This window comes from Hyaena hyaena, unplaced genomic scaffold, assembly GCF_003009895.1.
Source record: "Hyaena hyaena isolate Hyena2069 unplaced genomic scaffold, ASM300989v1 scaffold_1200, whole genome shotgun sequence".
NCBI lineage: Eukaryota > Metazoa > Chordata > Mammalia > Carnivora > Hyaenidae > Hyaena > Hyaena hyaena.
Window position 1 is genome coordinate 216,569 of NW_024081824.1, and position 18,566 is coordinate 235,134.

The 18,566-nt window shown below is 38.7% G+C and overlaps 1 protein-coding gene across 1 annotated transcript in view; it reads left to right on the plus strand.

The window, feature by feature from the left end:
- The window catches only part of LOC120224552 (sodium/hydrogen exchanger 9-like), a gene marked incomplete at its 5' end in the record, with an annotated part of 402,148 nt that overhangs the window by 198,219 nt on the left and 185,363 nt on the right, over window positions 1–18,566 (plus strand). Inside the window, 2 exon segments of the mRNA XM_039222819.1 lie at window positions 6,394–6,532; window positions 10,712–10,817. Of these exon segments, the coding sequence (XP_039078750.1) occupies window positions 6,394–6,532; window positions 10,712–10,817 (245 nt within the window).

Genomic DNA, 18,566 nt, shown 5'->3' on the forward strand with positions numbered 1-18,566 from the left:
TTTTGCCTCTCCTCACTTCCAAGTCATCTTGCCTGCTGCTCTAGAATATTCTGCAGGGAGAAGAAAGATACTGCTTTGAAGAGTTAGAGTTTAAGCTAGACTGTACCAAGTCTTAATAACTGAAAGGAGCTGAATAATGGAATTTGGCTAAGGCATCATTAATGGAACTATATACCAACACAAAGAAGGATTTGATGTAGTACAGTTGGAATAAGTAATTAAAAAAAAAAAACAATCAGTAACTCTCTAATAAACTAGTATCAGCAGTTAGAAAGTTTCTTGTTAGGGATTACAGATTTGTCAGAGAAAATGGTAAGTCCTTTGTATATATTTGAGTATAGTAGTCATTTTCTCATTTTTTTCTTCAATGATTATGTTCATAAAAATTCTGAAAGGGATACAATGTGTTTGCTTAATATTTTACCTTTGAAAGTTTTTGAGTGGCATTGATTTCATGTTAATAGACTAGACTTTGGGCTAGGAGAAGCAGGTTTTCCCAATCAGGCATCCAGGACCATGAGTAGACTGTGGGAGCTGTGAGGGCCAGTCAGAGGACAGTATCATAATGAAAGAATAGCTGCCCAGGAGCTTGGCATTCTTGAGTAGTTTAAGTAAGTAAGTGTGAAGCAAAATATTTTAGCAGTAGGAGTGAAAATTAACAAAGTGGATGGTATTAGAAACCAGGTGATCTTAAGAAAAATTTTAAGAACCAAGAAAGAGATGATTCAATAGAGTCCAGAATGAGAAGGAAACCAGAGTCCCAGAGGAGATGGCATTGGTGGCAGTGATGGTGGTACCATTTATAGAATACTTTCCCTATATTATATCATTTTTACTTCCAGCATAGTTGCAGTAACTTCTTCTCTCTCTTCTTCCTCCTTTTCTTCTTACTCTTGATCTCTCCTTCTTCTTTTTCATCACTAGCATTTATTAACCATATATATCATACACCATTCCACAATAAACAATTTAAGATCAAATGATCCCTGACACTCAGAGATCCTAGACCAGGGACCAGTGAGTGAGAGTGTAAGAGAGACACGTGATGACATCTCAGTTCCGTTTCAGTTGAAGTGCTAATTGGACACCTAATTTGAGATACTTCTTTTAAAAGTAAAGCAAACTCTCAGTTCAAGAGAGAAAAAGAGAGAGAAAGGAAGGAAGAGAAGGAATGGGTTATTTGAAGAAGTAAGATTTACTTAAGAAATACTTATATCTAATTCTTACTGTGTTCCAGGAACCATTTCAAGTGCTTTATAAACATTAATTCATTGAATTCTTATAGCAACTTATGTGATAATTATTACTGTTACCATTTTATAGGAAACTGAGGTGCATATAATTTAAGTAACTTGCTCAAGGTCACACAAGCAGTAAGTGGGAGAGCTGAGACTTGAACCCAATGCTAGATTCAGTTTCCATGCTCTTAATACTACCTAAGCTGTCAGGTGAGTTCCCTGAAGAAACATCATAAAGATGGAAAACAAAATGGGTCATTGAAAAACATTGGAGTTGTGATCCTGTCCGTGAATCTTAAATGATACAGTGAGCAACATGATCCTTTTTCCTGTTGCTTTCATCAAAGGAATGTAGGATACTTCATTCGTTTCAAAAATTTGTGAATAAAAGATGCTGCACACATTTATTTCTTAGAATGGATACAATATACTATCATCAAACTAGTTTTTGCTGAATAATCTATTCCTGAACAGAATGAATCAATAACCTGGACTTATTTCCAATTTATGAGATGAATATTTAAACACCACTATGTATTTCTGCTCTTATCATTTTCAAGGATATTGGTTTCATCTAGCTTAAATATTCTTTCCAAAAATGTGGGGAGTGTAGATCTATATTCACCATCTTATGCTGTAAACAGTGCCTCTTTAGAGTAGTGCCCTAGAGTACAAGCACCACACAGGGTAGCAGAACGTCTCATTCCTCTTCTCCTCTCTCCCTTCCAATGTTTGTATCAGACAATGGTCCAAGCATCTCCCTCAGTACAGGGGAGGAAATGTTTTCTTTTTAAGTCCAATGGGCTGAAACTGTTGGAACATGCTATTTCTTCCTCTCTTGGGTTGAAGCTGGAAAGCTCCACATATACTGACCAAACCTTTGTTTGTTTCCAGAATGCATCTTCTGCAGCTGCTGCTCTAGAATCCATAGGCTTAGTGTTGCAGCTGAAAACCAGAGCCCCAAAAGATGCCTCATTCATCAGGATTTAGAGCCTGGGGGAACAGCTTCCTAAAATCGTGGCAGTCAGGAGACACATCCTCCCTGACTTTTATTTATGTCTCTCCTCACCAGAAGCCAGAGGGCCTGCAGAATGTCCACTAAGAGTCAACTAGCAGTCCCACTTAACTAGAAGTGATACAACTCAAGCTCAGTCATCTCACCTGTTCTTGTCCTGAGACAGATCCCTGCCTAGACTGCTGTGGATGCTCCTTTCATTTTGGATCCATGAAGTGAAAAGCTCTTCAACAAACATGACAATTTCTTAGCCTCACTTCTACTGCCATTTCTTCCCCCCAGAGACCTGTCTCTTCTCATGTAAAAGTGACTAGTTCCCTGCAGCAACCTGGAAGCCCAGCATGCCAGGAAGGGAGCCACACCCCATCTCCCTGGCTGAGGCCAAGTTCAGTCACAGCACTCAGTTTTGTGTCATTGGCAGGCTTGTGGAAGTTCTTAGCAGAATGATGATGATGATGGTGGTGATAATAGTCAACATTCATTGAGTGTTTATTTTTCATGCACATAATCAGCACTCAGTGAATGGCCCTACAATCAACAAGATAAATATACAGGTTTTAAATGTACCTCATATCCTCAGGCATTTCTGGGAGATAATACCATTAAATTTCCGTTATACAGACTTTGAAACTGAGTCTGAACATGATGAAATAACTTGTCCCAAACCATATAGCCAATAAGGGTCAGATCTTTGAGACTTAAGAGTCTAAAGTGTCATCTTCAGATTGGGTTAATGAACCTAAAAGTACCACAGCATAACTATATAAAGTCATTGCTGAATAAAAACAAATCTCATAGATGATGATTCATTTCAAGACTAGCTTCTGTAAACCTTCTTTCCTGTATTTATTTCCTTTCTACTTTCCAGTTATTCTACCTTTATTCCATTATCCTTTTTTTTTTTTTTTGGCCTGCCTTGTGCCAGGCACCAGTCTGTGTCCAGGGCATATAAAGAGGAACAAGATACAGGCCAGGCCCAGCAAAGCTTAGATCCAGAAGCCAAGCCTGAAAGCAGGTTCCCCTGAGAAACCTCAAGTCTCTCTGTCTAATGAGATGGAGAAGAGGGTGCTATTGCCCCATACAGTACACTGCTCTGTCTTTGCATACAGGAAGGGGGCTGTCTGTGTTCCACCTAGGGGTGAAGTTAAAGGTTCTAGTACCTGAACTTTTACTGCACGTATAGTCAGTGCAACACTCACTCAACTATACTGATGTGAGTTCATGTTTTCCTCCTGAGACCACTGTTTTAAGGGAGAAACAAAAAAAATCTACATTTTGAACTCAGTAGCTCTATGGTCTTAATTTCCCTGACTCTTAGCTTCTTTGCTTTATTAAAAAAAAAAAAAAAAAAGAGAGAGAAAGAAAGAAAGAAAGAAACAAACAAACAAAAACAGAAGGATAACAATACCTGCCCTGTTTACTTGGAAAGAATGAGATAAGATCAAATGAAGGTATAATGCAGGCACAAAGGGGACAAAATGTTATGGAAACATGAAGGCTTTTGTATATTTTTAATGTGAAATTTAAAGCTGAGTAATGCCACCTACCTACCTGCCCCCCTCCATAAGTGCCCACATGAGTGGTCCCTGTGTTCCAGCCATATCTAAATGAATCTTCTTTGGAGTACCCTCAACTCCTCTACCTTCCTGCCTTTGCTTACACTTTTTCTTTGGCCTAAAGTGCCCTCTTCCCATCACTGTCTGTTGACTTGCTTTCATGATCAAATGCCATATCCTCTAATCTGAAATAGTGACTCTTGTCTCATCTGCACCATTAATCACACTTAGCACCATGACTAGACCTAAGGTTATCTACTTCTTAGCCTCTCTACCTTGATATGCCTTGTAAATTTGTAAATCCTCAATAAAATGTTTGTTGACTCAAATTCTGCTTCTCTTCTCTATGCCCTTTCCTGCCTGTCACCTGACACCGTACACCTAATGAACAAACTGGCATTAGTGGGTACCCAGTGCATACATCCCAGGGAGCTTTAGGGACAGCAAATTACACAAACAAGTCTTCATAAATCAAGGGAAGTTACCCTTTACCTTTAAGTTAAATCAAACATCACAAGGAAGTATATGAAATTTACCTGTACTGAGTGGAGCATCAGAGCCCAAGAAGAGAGTATCTCCCAAAATGCAGACTGAGAACCAGTGGGGTTACCCAGATGATTTTAGGTGACACACAGGTGAACTTTTTATCAAATATAATAGTTACATAACCTGGTATGTATTAAGAAAAAATAAAATTAGCACATCAAACCTATGACTTCATTAACATTCTTTAATAAATGTTTTTGCATTTGAATAAAAATGAGCTGATTTAATGAAAAACATTACATAAATAATGGTATAGGATATGGCCAAATGATGTGATGATGGTGCTCCATGGTTAGGAAGCATAAGGACAGACAAATACTTTTAGGAGTGCAGAGATGGAGATCAGGATGAAGAGGTAACTGTTCTATGGACCAGGTCTATTGGTAGCCCCAGGAATCAACAAACCTGTATTATTATGTAAATCCCTTTGTTTAAAGGGCAAAATGTAAATATAATGTTTTCTCATCATTATTGTTCCTTTGTTGGAATGAAAAAATATGCTGGTGAATGTCAACTCACACATCAAGCTTTGCAGCATTGGCCACCAAGTTTCATAATGGCCATGGAGGTTTGCACCCATTCTCTAGACTGTCAGATACAAAGGGCCTTATTATGGGTTTGCTTTTCCATTTTTTTTTCTGCAAAGCACAACACTTTACAAAAAGAAAACACATCGAAGGCAGTCCTTTTCTTGCATACATTTCAGGGCTCCATTTGAGATCCACATTCATCTTCCTTATCCAATTACATGATCAAAGTAGAAGTGTTTGGCCTACTTTAAGGCTTTAAAGACATCAGGGAAAAACTAAGAACATTTAAAACTACCTTTTTTAAGCCACACATCTTCCACCAGAAGAACTGGAATCCATCCCACCATCCATGCACGCCCCTCCCCGCCCCACTTATCTAGTCTCTAGATACAAAAAGTCAAATCAGAGAGTTAACATGCTCTAATCATCCAAACTATAAAAGATTCAGTTACATCTCTGTAAAATCCAATCTAATCTCAAGTCAGTGTGTCTAGTGTACTTTTTGCTCTCTATACTGCAACAAAGTCCCTTCCAGTACCTATTGCAAAACTCTTGATTTTACTGATTAGTTTTAAAGACCTTGTAATTAATAAAATAAAAACTGTAAAAAAAAAAAACAACCCTGAAATATTACTTCATTTTTCTCCCCAAAACTACTGGTTCTAGCTCATCGGTTCATTTTAATGCTACAATATGGAGTTCATATTTCCTAAAATAGGGCGCACCTTGTTCTTCATATTAACACTCTGGGATTTGAGGACCTGGTTAAAAAAAATAGCAAATGCAGCGTCCTCAAAAATATTTAAGTGAGCCAACTGCCTATTGGTGGATTGATTTTTCTCTATGGAAATAAATCTGTCAGCAGCCACCAGAATTGGGGTCTAAAAGATGACCTTGGGCAGCTGCTACCATTTGTTTCAGTGGGAAAATGAGGGTTTTTTTCTCTCCCCAGGGGTTAATACTGTGGTGCTCTAAGCATTGTCTGGGCTCTGATTCTGAAGGGTTACACTGGAGAGGAGGAATACTTTGTGGTTTATGACAAGATCACAGCAGAATATTTTGTGCATGCTGTGATTTGTATTGCCCATTTGTGCACAGGCCATAAAAGTGCACTTTTTATCAGGAGCATTTGTGACTATATAACAGCACTGAAGACATATGGCCACTAAATAATTCACAGTTATATATCTCCTCAGCAGATTCCTTATACACCTACCATGTTTTAATGCCTAGTTTGCTCAGAAACAATATTCTTTATGACCCTTCCAATATAAAAATGTTTACTGACTGGCAGCAATATACTGATACCATGGGATTGGGCTGTAAGGAAAGGGAAAGTTTTCTTCTTTCTCTACCTCTCCATGTCCTCATTTGTTTCTTCTGAACTCTTCCAGGCTAACCTCACAGGAGAAGGTGCCCTCCTCAAATGTGGGTGCTAACTTCTGACTTCTGGTATTTGGGCTATAAAGGGAAGTCACTGACTAACCTTCACTCTCTTTTCTTTTCAGTTCTATATCCATTTACAGTCCCAAGGAGAATCCAAATGCGTTTGATGCTGCAGCATTCTTCCAGTCCGTGGGGAATTTCCTGGGGATCTTCGCCGGCTCGTTTGCAATGGGGTCTGCATATGCTGTGGTCACGGCACTGATATCCTTTGTATGTGTGTGTGGAAATCTGAGGACTGTTAAGAGCTGTCAGTGTCCCTGGAATGTTTCTGAGGATGGACAGTCTCTAGGTTAGGAAGTGGCTAGATAGTCTGGTTCAAGTGTGATACAATTCCACTGGGGCCATCTTAGTTCTGATTCGTCCTTGAGGCATAGTTGGGTATCAGCAACAGAGGGACCCAAGTTCTTTTCTTGACCAAGACCTGTTCTGGCACCACTGATACTACCTGATCCTGTGAAAGCAACAGTCTTAAAAAATTGCCAATAGCTGGGCATAATCTGGATTGGCTATATTAAGGCCAAGAGGGAAAGCTGAAGATCCAAAGTCAAGAACAAGACAGGACTGGGAGTGATTAACTGGGTATCCTCTTCTTCCTTTTCAAGCTTCTGTCAACCAATACTAGTTCACAGGGCTGGCCAAGCCAAAGATCACCGTAGGTTTAAACAAGCATTTCAGGCTATTTTACAGAAGAGGACCTGAAAGCAAGGCAGAAATGCCATGTTTGCCATATCTGGGCAATCGTGTCATCTCATTCCCTCTTGTGCAGTAGTGGGGTAGGAGAATGGATAGAGTTCCTAGACGATTTGAGCCAGAGATTGAAGCTGGTCTAGTGAGAAGTTCAGTCAGAGCAGTTGGATGGAACAACAACAACAAAAAAGTCAGAATTGAGGAAAAAAGTCAGAAAGTCAATGTCAGATGTGAGAGTTATCAGAAGACATCCAAAGAGGCAGGACAAAGGATCAAGACCAAAGATGTTGGGGAAAAGAGAAATAAGAAGGGAGCAAGATGAGTCAGGGCTCTAGAAAATAAAGCAAAATGTTAGGTACTTTTTCATGGATACTGGCCCACAGTAGAGATTCATTGAGCAGCTGCCAAAAGGTTAGGTTCTACAAAAGGTTTCTAACATGAGTCAGAAGATGAATAAAATATGGACTCTGCCTTCAATTAGTAACAAACTGGGAAGGACAAGCACTGCAATAAGAGTTGTTTGGAAGGTGAGTGTCAAAGCCATACCCAACTTATTCAGACTCTAAAAATTCAGATGTGGTTGGGTCCATTGTTTCTGGAATAGTCCAATAGACCCTTGACCAATCATATAATTCTGAAAAATAATTTGAAAAGCAGTATTTACATGCAGAGAGGGGTATAGGCTTGGCCTGAAATAAAGGTAGGATATAGACAAGGCTATGTGATAAGTGATTCAGGAGAAAACCAGCATTCATTAAGGTGTAGGGAGAAGCTAACGTGGTATACACAAATATGCCTGAGAGGACCACAGGGCTCAGGCTGGTGAGAAGTGGAAGATAAGACAGAAATGGGTTGGAATCACCTCTCAGAGTATCTTGGAGTGTTATTCAGAGAAATATGAGCTTCATTCTATAGTCTACAGTTAGCTCCTGAAGGTTTCTGCTCAGGAGAGTGACATATTGAAAGACTTGTTTTTAAACAATAAATAAGAAACAGGTTCATAAGATTAATCATGTAAAGAAGATTAGAATCATCAAGAAGGAGACTAATGCTTAGAAGAATCTCTAGGACTTAATGATTGGAAGAGGAGAGACTCAAAGGCCACTCACAAGTTCCGTCCCAGAAACCCTAGAGAGTATCAACTCCATTGACAAAGAAATAAAGTAACTCAGAAAAAGTAGGGGTGATTCCTAATAATTATAATGATTAATAATCTAATGATTAATATCAGCACTTATGATATTTGTTTTACACGCTATACCTCATTTATCCTCACAATGATCAGATCATGCAGATCCTAATTTTATTGGATACTGAAAGGCTAAGGTAATACCCAGTGTCCTGCTGCTGGTAAGAATTGGAGCCAAAATTCAAACCCAGGAATTGAAACTGAGAGAAAGACCAAAAGACAGACCATGCTTTTGATCACTAATCCCTGTGATCAAATATATATATATATATATATATATATATAGTGATCATTTGAATCAACCCTGTAAGATAGGCTATTATTACCTCATTTAACACATGAGGAAACTGAGGCTCAAGGAGGTTAAGTAGCTACTCTGGGCCATATATCAATAATAGCAAACACAATTAATATTAGTATTATAACATTTGTTGAGAACTTTACCATTTGCCAGCCATTGTCATTAGCATTTTGCTAATGGATTTTCTCATATAGCTTTTATAATAACAATGAGAGGGAGATACGGTTATTATCTCAATTTTACAGCTACAGAAACTGACACATAAAGGTTAAACAACTTGTCCGAAGCCATACAGCTAGGACATTTCAGGGCCAGGATTTGAACCCGTGCCTTTTGACTCCAGAGCCTGCACTAGGTGGAAGAGCTGAAAATGGAACTCTTCTCCACTTGGCGTGAAGGGAATGTAGGGACACGTAAATAAATAAGTTAGTAAAGGAAGGGAAAAAATTCCTGGAGTGTGGAAGTCTGCCATGAGATTGGATCAGATCTGGAAAAAATGGTAGGAGAGATGGAAAGGACAGGGGCTCAGTTTCAGTGGGAGGATCTGTCACACAGCATTGATGGTCTTGCCTCTCACAAACTGAGGCTACAGAGACGACAGGTGCGCAAGCATTCCCTCCATCATAATAACCTTGATATCTTGTCTATAAAGAGGCAATGCTACTCAGGGTATAGGCCCCTGGGCTCTATGCAAGCTTGGGTCTTGACCAGAACTGAACTATCTGGAAAAGGTTGAAAGAGGAGAATGTCCTGTGTCCACTTGATATACCATTACTCAGTGGCCTAAACCTTCTCTACAATAAAGTAGAAGAGGAAATTCAGGAGAACAAACTCCAGTAAAAACAAAGCCTGCTCTCCAAGTCACAAGAGGGAATGCTGGAAAAGAGTCAAAGGGTAGCCCATGTTTTCTTCCAGATAAAGAATTGCTCCTAGATATTTACTGAATATGATTCCAGGAAAGATATTTTACAAAATAAATTAACTTAAATCACACTAATAGAAAAATTTACATATTCCTTATTGCATACCAAGCACTCTTTTGAGTGCTTAATGCATAATGACTGGTTTACATACCTATAAGGTAGGTTGCATGATTATCCACATTTTCAGACAAGGAAACCAAAGCACAAAATGGCTAAGTAACATGGCAGATAATCTTATACAATGAAGTGGAGTTGGCTTCCAGAGGCTGCACTCCCAACCATGGTGTTATTCTGCCTCTCTCCTTGGTACTTTGTGCTTTCTAAAACTTTGCAAAAACATTTTCAATATTCATCTCATTTTCCTCTGCACACTTGGGTGCAGATGATTCACATAGGATAGAAATGAGGCTCAGAGAGATTAACATATTGCTCAGAAATCAGACAGCCAACAACTAGCAGAGCCAAGACTCAGACCTTGATCTTCTGCCCCAGGGGTCATTCTTTTTGCTTCCCTGCCCTACTGCTAAACATCTCTTAATGTGGAATCTCTTTAGATTTTTTTTTCTTGAAGCATAAAAATGCCACATAAGATTTCCTTATTTGTCAGGGCATTTTTTTTTTTTTTTTTTTTTTTTGCTTAACTGTAGACATAGTTGTGACATCTCAGCCAGAATGAACCATTGCCTGCCACAGGGCTTCTTGCCTGACCTAGAAACGGTATACCTTTTCCCCTAGCCTACTTATACTAAGAGGGCATGGATAGCTTCCCTGTCACTGAACGTAAATGTTCCTCTGATCCTATTTGCATCACCAAGAGAGGAGTATTTAAGGTGATCTGTCCACAGATTATGGCTTTCCAGGGAGCAGTGGCCTCCTTTGGTGCTGACGTACTTGAAGCACCTCACCCTGCCTCAATCTCCATGGCTGTTTTCTCTCATCTGCTGCAGACTCCCGAGAGGCACACCCTAAGGACGAACACCAAATTCAGGAGGTTTTGTACCCATAGTTAGCTGATTTTATCTTCTTAGTAAAACACCTTTTTTTTTTTTTTTTTTATCAGAACACAGGTTTGCATTTTTACTGAAGTGTTCAGCCCCCATTGAGGCATGGAACTCATGCTGGACTTCAAAGCAGTCCCAATGAGAACTACAGCCTCCCAGTCAGGTCTGAAAATCAGTGCTCTTTTTCGAAACTGATCACAACCAGATTAGTTTTCCTCTGCCAAGAAGGAGATTTTGCTGTCAAAGCATTTGTTGTTTCCCTTAACGTGTCTTTGTCACTTGACCAAATTTACCAAGCTGTGTGAGTTCCCTATGCTGGAAACAGGCCTGTTTTTTCTCCTGTCTTGGAGTGCCTTCCTGTCTGCTGAGGCTGCCGGCCTGACAGGTCAGTGCTACATTCTGCACACCAAACTGGATGTGTGATATGTGGGTGTGCCCCCACACGTACCCCTGCCTGACCCAGCAGGAGGTATGACGGACTCCCTCTTAGATGGGTTTGTGTATGAATCAGCTTTTGCTGGGTACCCTGAGGAGGGGGGAGAGGGAATAATAGTTCATCCATGTTGTATGCAACAACTTAATGAAAAGTCTCCCAAATGCCATTTCCTTTTCTCTCTCACTGGTCAGGAGGAGATGTCAAAATATACAAATGACTGATTTATAGAGGTGATGGATGACTTTACAAATGGAAGTCTACTCCGAATGTGAAGGGATGCACAGCTGCCTTATAGAAAAGGGTGGTGGTTTTCCATTGGCTGCTAACAGCAAGTAAGCAGGGGAGGCAGCTGAGGCAGCCTGACCAAGGACTGCACATTTCCACACACACCACTGTTGAGGATCTTTGCACACAGAAAACCAAGAGCTAACATGGTGGCTCTACTACTTAATATCTCTTACCATAGAAAGTCTATATATAGAATCCTCTGAGGCAGAGCAGTTAATAGAGAAAGGGGCAGCCCCTAATGTCCCGAGGGCCATGGATCCTGTGATCTGGATTCGGCAATTAGATTGCCTTTCTGCAACAGCAAGGATTTTCGCTTGGATAGCTGCAACAATTGGGTGCTTTTCCGTGTAGAAGAATCACTGTGGGTTTGAGCAAAATGTCAAAGCTGTTTCTCTCCTTTGGCCTAGTTCCCTGCTTCTCTCAGGTTTCAGTCCTGGATCCCTTGCTGTTTCCTACTATTGTCATCTTAATTGACATTCAGGTAGTGAGATCCGCGCCTGCCCCCAGCCCCAAAGTATTCACTGGTAACAAGGTATGCCTCTCTGGCTATTTGCATTTTATTAGGTGGTACTTTAGGTCTAAATAATAATAAAAGCTGACATATACTGAAGATGTACCATGAGCCAAGTGCTAGCTAACCGCCTTTCATGCACATTCTTGCTAATGCACAGAACTCAAAGTTGGGGCCTGCACCCAAGTCACTCAGTCAACAGTAAGTGGTGGAGCCGAGATTTAAAACTAGGAGACTTGATTCCAGAGTTAGGCTCTTGGGCATGAAGCATTTCTACCTTGAATGAAATTCCATCTGTGGAGTATCAGACAAGCCCTCGTGAGGAGGAATATATTTGGGGTCTCAGGAGCCTGCCTGGTCCACTTGGTCATAGACTGGTTTTGGCTCCCATGTGAAATGCATGGCAAATCTTTCTTGTAATGAGAACCTGTTGTTCTGGACAGCTGGCCCAACTTACTGCAGAGCCACAGGGCCCAGCTCTTCCCCACAGCTTTGAAGACGTCTGTTGCTAATGCAGACAGCCACACTGCCAGTTCTTAGGATACTTACAATACCAAGGCTACATTACCAGAGTCCACCCAACTGGCCCTTGTATCCAAATCATCACAGCACAATGTTATGTTAGTGCCTTCCACTGTTAGTAGGGAGGTTGCTGAAGAGCTTTTACATTCCAGAGAAAAAGATCAATAGTGTTCCTTAAATAAAATAATGAAGGCAAAAATGTTTACATCAGCCATTCAAAATAATTCTTGTTCCCTTTTCTCCAGATGCTATGCCTTTTTCACTACTCAACATGTAAAATGTAAGCAAGGTTAAGAATAAAAATACATATTTGGCCTTCTAGAAAGGTAAAGAAGTCTCTTAACTCACCTGGTATTTTTTAGTCTACCTTTGAACATTGTAATAAAGACACATACACACCAATACCTAAATATTGTTCTTATGTGTGAAAATTGTCTTTCTCTAGTTCCTGGTCCATTTGAGCAAGATCTTTTTTTAATAACTATTTAAAAGATTACAGTCCTCATATAAATTGCTGGTTTACCTGTCCATTGCTCTTTTGCCACCCTGTTCTATTCCAAGGGAGCCATCATTTGGGAGCCTCCGTAGCAGAAAGACCCAAATGTCCATGCCTGCAGTCAGGGATACACTCACGTTAGAGCAGTACTCCAGATCGAGCAATGTGCCTAACAAGTATTTGATACAAACCAAACTCTAGGTGTAAGCATTTTCTACTGCTAAATACCAAGCCTAGTTAGTCTAAATTACTGATGTGTCTGTTTATTTCTTTATTATTTAATCCTTGCCTATTTCCAGATTGGCTTTGAGACAATTCATAACATGAGCCATGCATATCATGGGGCCATTTAGTTGAGAGTAAATACTCAAGTGTTTTGGGGTAGAGTTTTTCTGCAAAATTAGACAGCTGTTCATTGCTGTGATTTGGCAATAAATATAGCTCTGAGCTTTCTGGCAGCCAAAGCCAAAAGGGAAAGATGATGAGTTATATAGGAATAATACAGCATTATAAAAGGAAATCATTCTTATTTTTTAAAATGGGCAAACTTTTTCCCATTACTAAAATTTAGGAGAATTTATCACATGTATCACTGAATAAGGGAGCTTGAACACCATAGTGGACAATATTTAATAATAGTTTTAGGGAAGACAGACATGTATTCTTCATGTAATAATTTCTCAGGTCAACCATCAATGAAAATCTGAGAGAGTGGAATCAAATTATAATCATCTAAGGTGGGCACTGGGTGACTCAAAGGTTAGGTGTCCGACTTTGGCTCAGATCATGATCTTACAGTTCGTGACCTCAAGCCCCACTTCAGTCTCTCTGCTGACAGCTTGGAGCCTGGAGCCAGGAGTCTGCTTCAGATTCTGTCTCCTGTTCTCTCTCTGCCTCTCCCCTGCTTGTGTTCTCTCTCTCTCTCTCTCTCAAAAATTAATAAACATTAAAATAATAAAAATATATAATTATCTAATGTTATTTCTGGTAACGATACAATCCTTTTAGTTCTAATCCACACGTAAACTGAGGTATTGCAAAGCTAAAATCTAGAAAACTTTCTAAAAACTGGATAACAAATAAATATATAACAATGAATGTAAGGAACTAAGTGGAATAAGCTATTAAACGGTTTATGAGTAACTGTGGAGGTAACCAGCAATCCTAGGGCCTTGTCTATATTCATGAACAACCCATTATGCAGGTCCTAGGGATGATGCTTACCTGCACTGGTTTCTCAGCAGAATTCCCCCAGCCCTGACATTTCAAAGTGGTGCTCAAGCGTGTCCACCAAGTGAGCAGGGTGCTAAGCTTGCCATCCCCATGCTATTCCTTTTATTCCTCCATCAGTTGGGTTTCCACATAAGATTTCATTTGAAAAAAAGATTTTTGTTGTTTTAAAAGAAATACATCTGTTTTTAGAAACATATTTTTTCTTTTTATCACCAAATTAATACATAAAGATTGAAAATTTAGAAAATATAGATTCACAGAAGGATATAATATCTGAATTACCTGTTTTCTTAATATTAATAACTACTATTAATATACAAGTATATGCATAGACATATATTTAATTAAATATATACATTCATACATAATACAATTATACTTTTTAAATTTGAAATAACTTGCTTTTTACACTTAAGAATTTATAGTTACTGTTTTTGTGACATTCTTCTTCTGTATTATTTAATAGCTGCCTATGATATGATAGCATATGATATGCTATGATATGATAGCATGCCATAATTATTCTCCCCTTCTTTTGATTGTTTATACTTTTAATATCATAAATATGATTGTCATGATCGTCCTTATAGACTGATGTATGCATTTCTATTGCTGGGTTAAAAGGAAGGCTAAAATTTTAATGTCTTGGAAAAACTCATCCAAATTATCCTCCAGAAAATTCATAACGCTTTAAACTTCCACAAACAAAGAGAACTCATTTACTTACATCTTTACCACACTAAATCTTACCCATCCATGCTAATTTGATAATCAGCTTCTATTTCATTGTGATTTACATTTATTATATTTGTACTGAGGAAAGCATTTTAGTTACATGTCATCGGCAATTTATATTTATTTCTCCTTTGGTGAGCTACCTATTTCTGCCCTTAGTCCTTTTTCCTACTGAGATGTTTATAGTTGTCACATTGAATTTTAGGAACTTTTTATTTACTTAAAAAATTAACCTTTTTCATATAAGCTATAAATATTCTACAACTTGTGGTTTTATCTTTTAAATGTGTTACATTTTGTTTGCTTAGTAAAGGAAAGGGATAGTATGGACATTTTCAAGGTTATGTGGATAATTTTATCTCCTCCTTAGAAAGCATAAGGTTATATTAATTTTTGCATAGAAAGCCCAAGTGTTGGGGCACCTGGGTGGCTTCGTCGGTTAAGCGTCCAACTTTCGCTTAGGTCATGATCTCGCAGTTTGTGGGTTCGAGCCCCGCATCGGGCTCTGTGCTGACTGCCAGCTCAGAGCCTAGAGCCTGTTTCAGAGTCTGTGTCTCCCTCTCTCTCTGACCCTCCCCTGCTCACGTTGTCTCTCTCTCTCTCCTAGAAATAAATAAAAATATTTAAGAAAAAAGAAAGCCCAAGTGTTTATTAACAATAATGTATACTTTCTTTTAGTAGGTTTGTTTTTGCATTGGAATCCAACTGGAATTTGTTTTGATATATAGTACAGGATATAGTAGGGACTTGATTATCTTCCTAGAAGTTATCCATTTATCCTAACACCCTTCAACTGTAACCTATGTATTTATGATATAATGTCCATGTCTGTAGGTACATATATGTGTATGCAGATTCTGGGTTTTCTATTGTAACACTGAGATTTTGGTCTTCACTGTTTTAATAATTTCACGGATGCCTGGGTGCCTCATTCCGTTAAGTGTTGGAATCTAGATCTTAGCTCAAGTCATGATCTCACAGCTCATGAGTTCAAGCCCTGCATTAGGCTCTGTGCTGATGGCAAGGAACCTGCTTGGGATTCTATCTCTCCTTCTCTCTGCCCCAATAAACTTAAAAAAAGAAATTTTAAAAATTTAATCTTTTCAGCTTCATTGTTCATTTTAATATCTAGTACATGAATCCCTCACTCCCCTTCCTCGTTTTTGAGAGCTTCTTTGCTATACTCACATCTTTATTACTCCAGATGGACTTCAAAATAACTTTGTTAGGTTTAAACCAGAAAATAACTTGGGATTACGATTTCGGTTGCATTAAATTTTTAGATTAATTTGAGAAGTGGTGTTTTTACAATGTTGAGTCTTCCCACCCAGGAATATGTTATGTCTCTGCGTTTATTCAAGTCATATTTTATGGCCCTTAGTAAATTTTTATAGTTGTCTTCACACTCAGACTACAAATTTCCTGTTAAGTACTTTTTTAAGCTATCTTATATTTGAGGGTATGATGATGAATCAAAACTTCTTCCATTATAGTTTTTAATTGGCTACTGTTTGTGTTCATCTAGACTTCACTAGGCTATTTACCTATTCTCTATAGTTCTGAAATCTAGAACTAGAGCTGATGGGTAGAATTAGGATTGATAGGCTGAAGTTACATCAGACTGTCAGATCTGCGAGGGCTGTGTTAGCACCAGAAGTATGACTGAAGCCTCTGGGCACTCACTATCTTTTGAGCAATGGAATGAATGATTTTAGCTCAGCAAGAGGAAAAATTTCCAAAATCTGAATAACAGACTGCTTTATAGAGTCATGAGTGACCTGTGCCTGATAACATTCATAAACATTGTATATGTCCACCGGTCAGGATATTCCAGAGCAAATTCATATATCAACTAAAGAATATATCAGATATCACACTATCAAAACTTTCATTTGTCTAACTATTATGTTAAAATAGATATATGTAGACCTGAGGACACAAGAGTCTAGCTGAGAGGAATATAATAGACATGCATTGAATTAGGCTACCCATCACCCATTCTCCTCTTCACTTCAACAATAGCATCCTGTTGTTGCTTAAAAAACTACCCCTCCTCCAAAGAGAATAGGGACATCTGAAACGAGGTCAATCAGACCTTTGCCTAGGAGGTAATCCTTTAAGGGAGATAGAAGGATGTATGATTGCTGGCACCTGTTATTTCCAACAGCACAGCCCTGTCGAAACCCCCTGTTTATTCCTGACACAGATTCCCGGGGCTGCCTTTGTACATTTTTTTCTGAGAGCTATCACTCTTCCCTCCAAAAAGTCTTTTCTTATTACAGTAGCCAGAATCAGTGTTTATTGTTTGTAAACAAAGAAACCTAAATGGAACAAGGAAAGGAATAATCCATGATGTATTTCCACAAAAGAAACTGGATAACTTGGTGACAGATCACAAGGGAAAGAGGCTCAAAGACAGTGGAGCCTGGGACCCTCTTATGCCAGATGCACAGTGATAGGGAAACAAAAAGGATCAAGCTTTTAAAGACAGTTTGCACGGTGTTCATTATCATTTTCAATTCAGCTTCTTATAAGATTCATTATGAACACTCCAGTGTGACGGAAGCTTGCTCATTACCACATCTTCTGCTTTCACTTTCAGTTGTTACTAATTTGATGATGATCATTTGATTTATTTTGATTATCTTTTACTTCAAGGGCCACATTTGCAGCCGCCTCATCTCAGTCACTTGGAAATTGCACCTGCAAATGTTCAATAGTCATATAGAAGAAGTTAGTTTTATAGAAACAAGTGGCTTTTAGACATGCAAATGAAGGTTGGCATTTCTATTACCCAGAAGTTTGATTCTCTGCTGTTGGAAATATACAAGCGCAGTTTGAGAAAACTTTTATTTGAGAAGACTGGGCAGAATGTCAAATGCAAGGGAGAAGTCTTTGTAGAGAATGAAAGTATTTGGATAGAAATGGACTTTAGGGAGTTCTTTCAAGCCAGGAGAACATAGAAAGAAGAGAATGTATGTGGATGTGCCCACTCTACTTATAAAATCAGCCACTTAGGGATATGTCTCTAGTTTCTGGCTCTTTGGCTCACTTGCTGAGGTATTGGGATAAGTCGTCCTATCCACTGATATCTCATTTTCTTTACTGCTAAGGTACAAGGATTTTATTATTTTGTGATGGAAAGACATTGTACATGTACAAAATGTGGCTCTTGAGTAAATACATGACCCCAAGGTATACTCTCTATGAGGTACCTGATACACATGCATACCTAATTTCTGATCATGTAGAGTTTTTCTTGTGCAGAGTTCTATTTTCTAAAAGTCATTACGTTACTGAGCCATTATTTTAAATTGAATATTGAAAATAATTCAGCAGTATTATTTATAGCATAATCTCTAATGGAATTGAATCCTGTCATAGAAGCTGCTTTTCAGTTTATAAAGATAACCAAAAAGCACAGCTGGACAGGTTGTTTGAAAATTCATTTTTATAATCTGTTTCCCAGCTGAGACTTTGGGGGTCAGGTTTTTGCCAGAAGCAAACTTACAGGGACTGTCATTAAACACCCGAAGAGTATGATTTCTAATGACAACATTGACATCATGTCTAATGATTTCTCTGCTTCCAGGCACCGCTGTAATAAAGGCAGCTTCCATTTTTAGATTCCTAGGGCATATTTTACATCCATTGAAGGCAAAGGAGTGGGAGGAAGGCCACTGGCATACCTCATTTTCTCATACAAAAAGTTAAACAGTATAGTTTGCTATTTGCTCGCCTTAAAATAATCTCCACCTAAGAAAAAAAAAAAAAAACATGTAGAAATCTGAAAGAAAAAAAAAACCCACCTGATTACTAAGTAATGCTATTGGGCTTTACAGTCTGATTCTAGAGAGTAAGAAATGCTGAAAACCTTTTTAAGTGCAGAAGGGTGAAAATAAATGATGCTCTG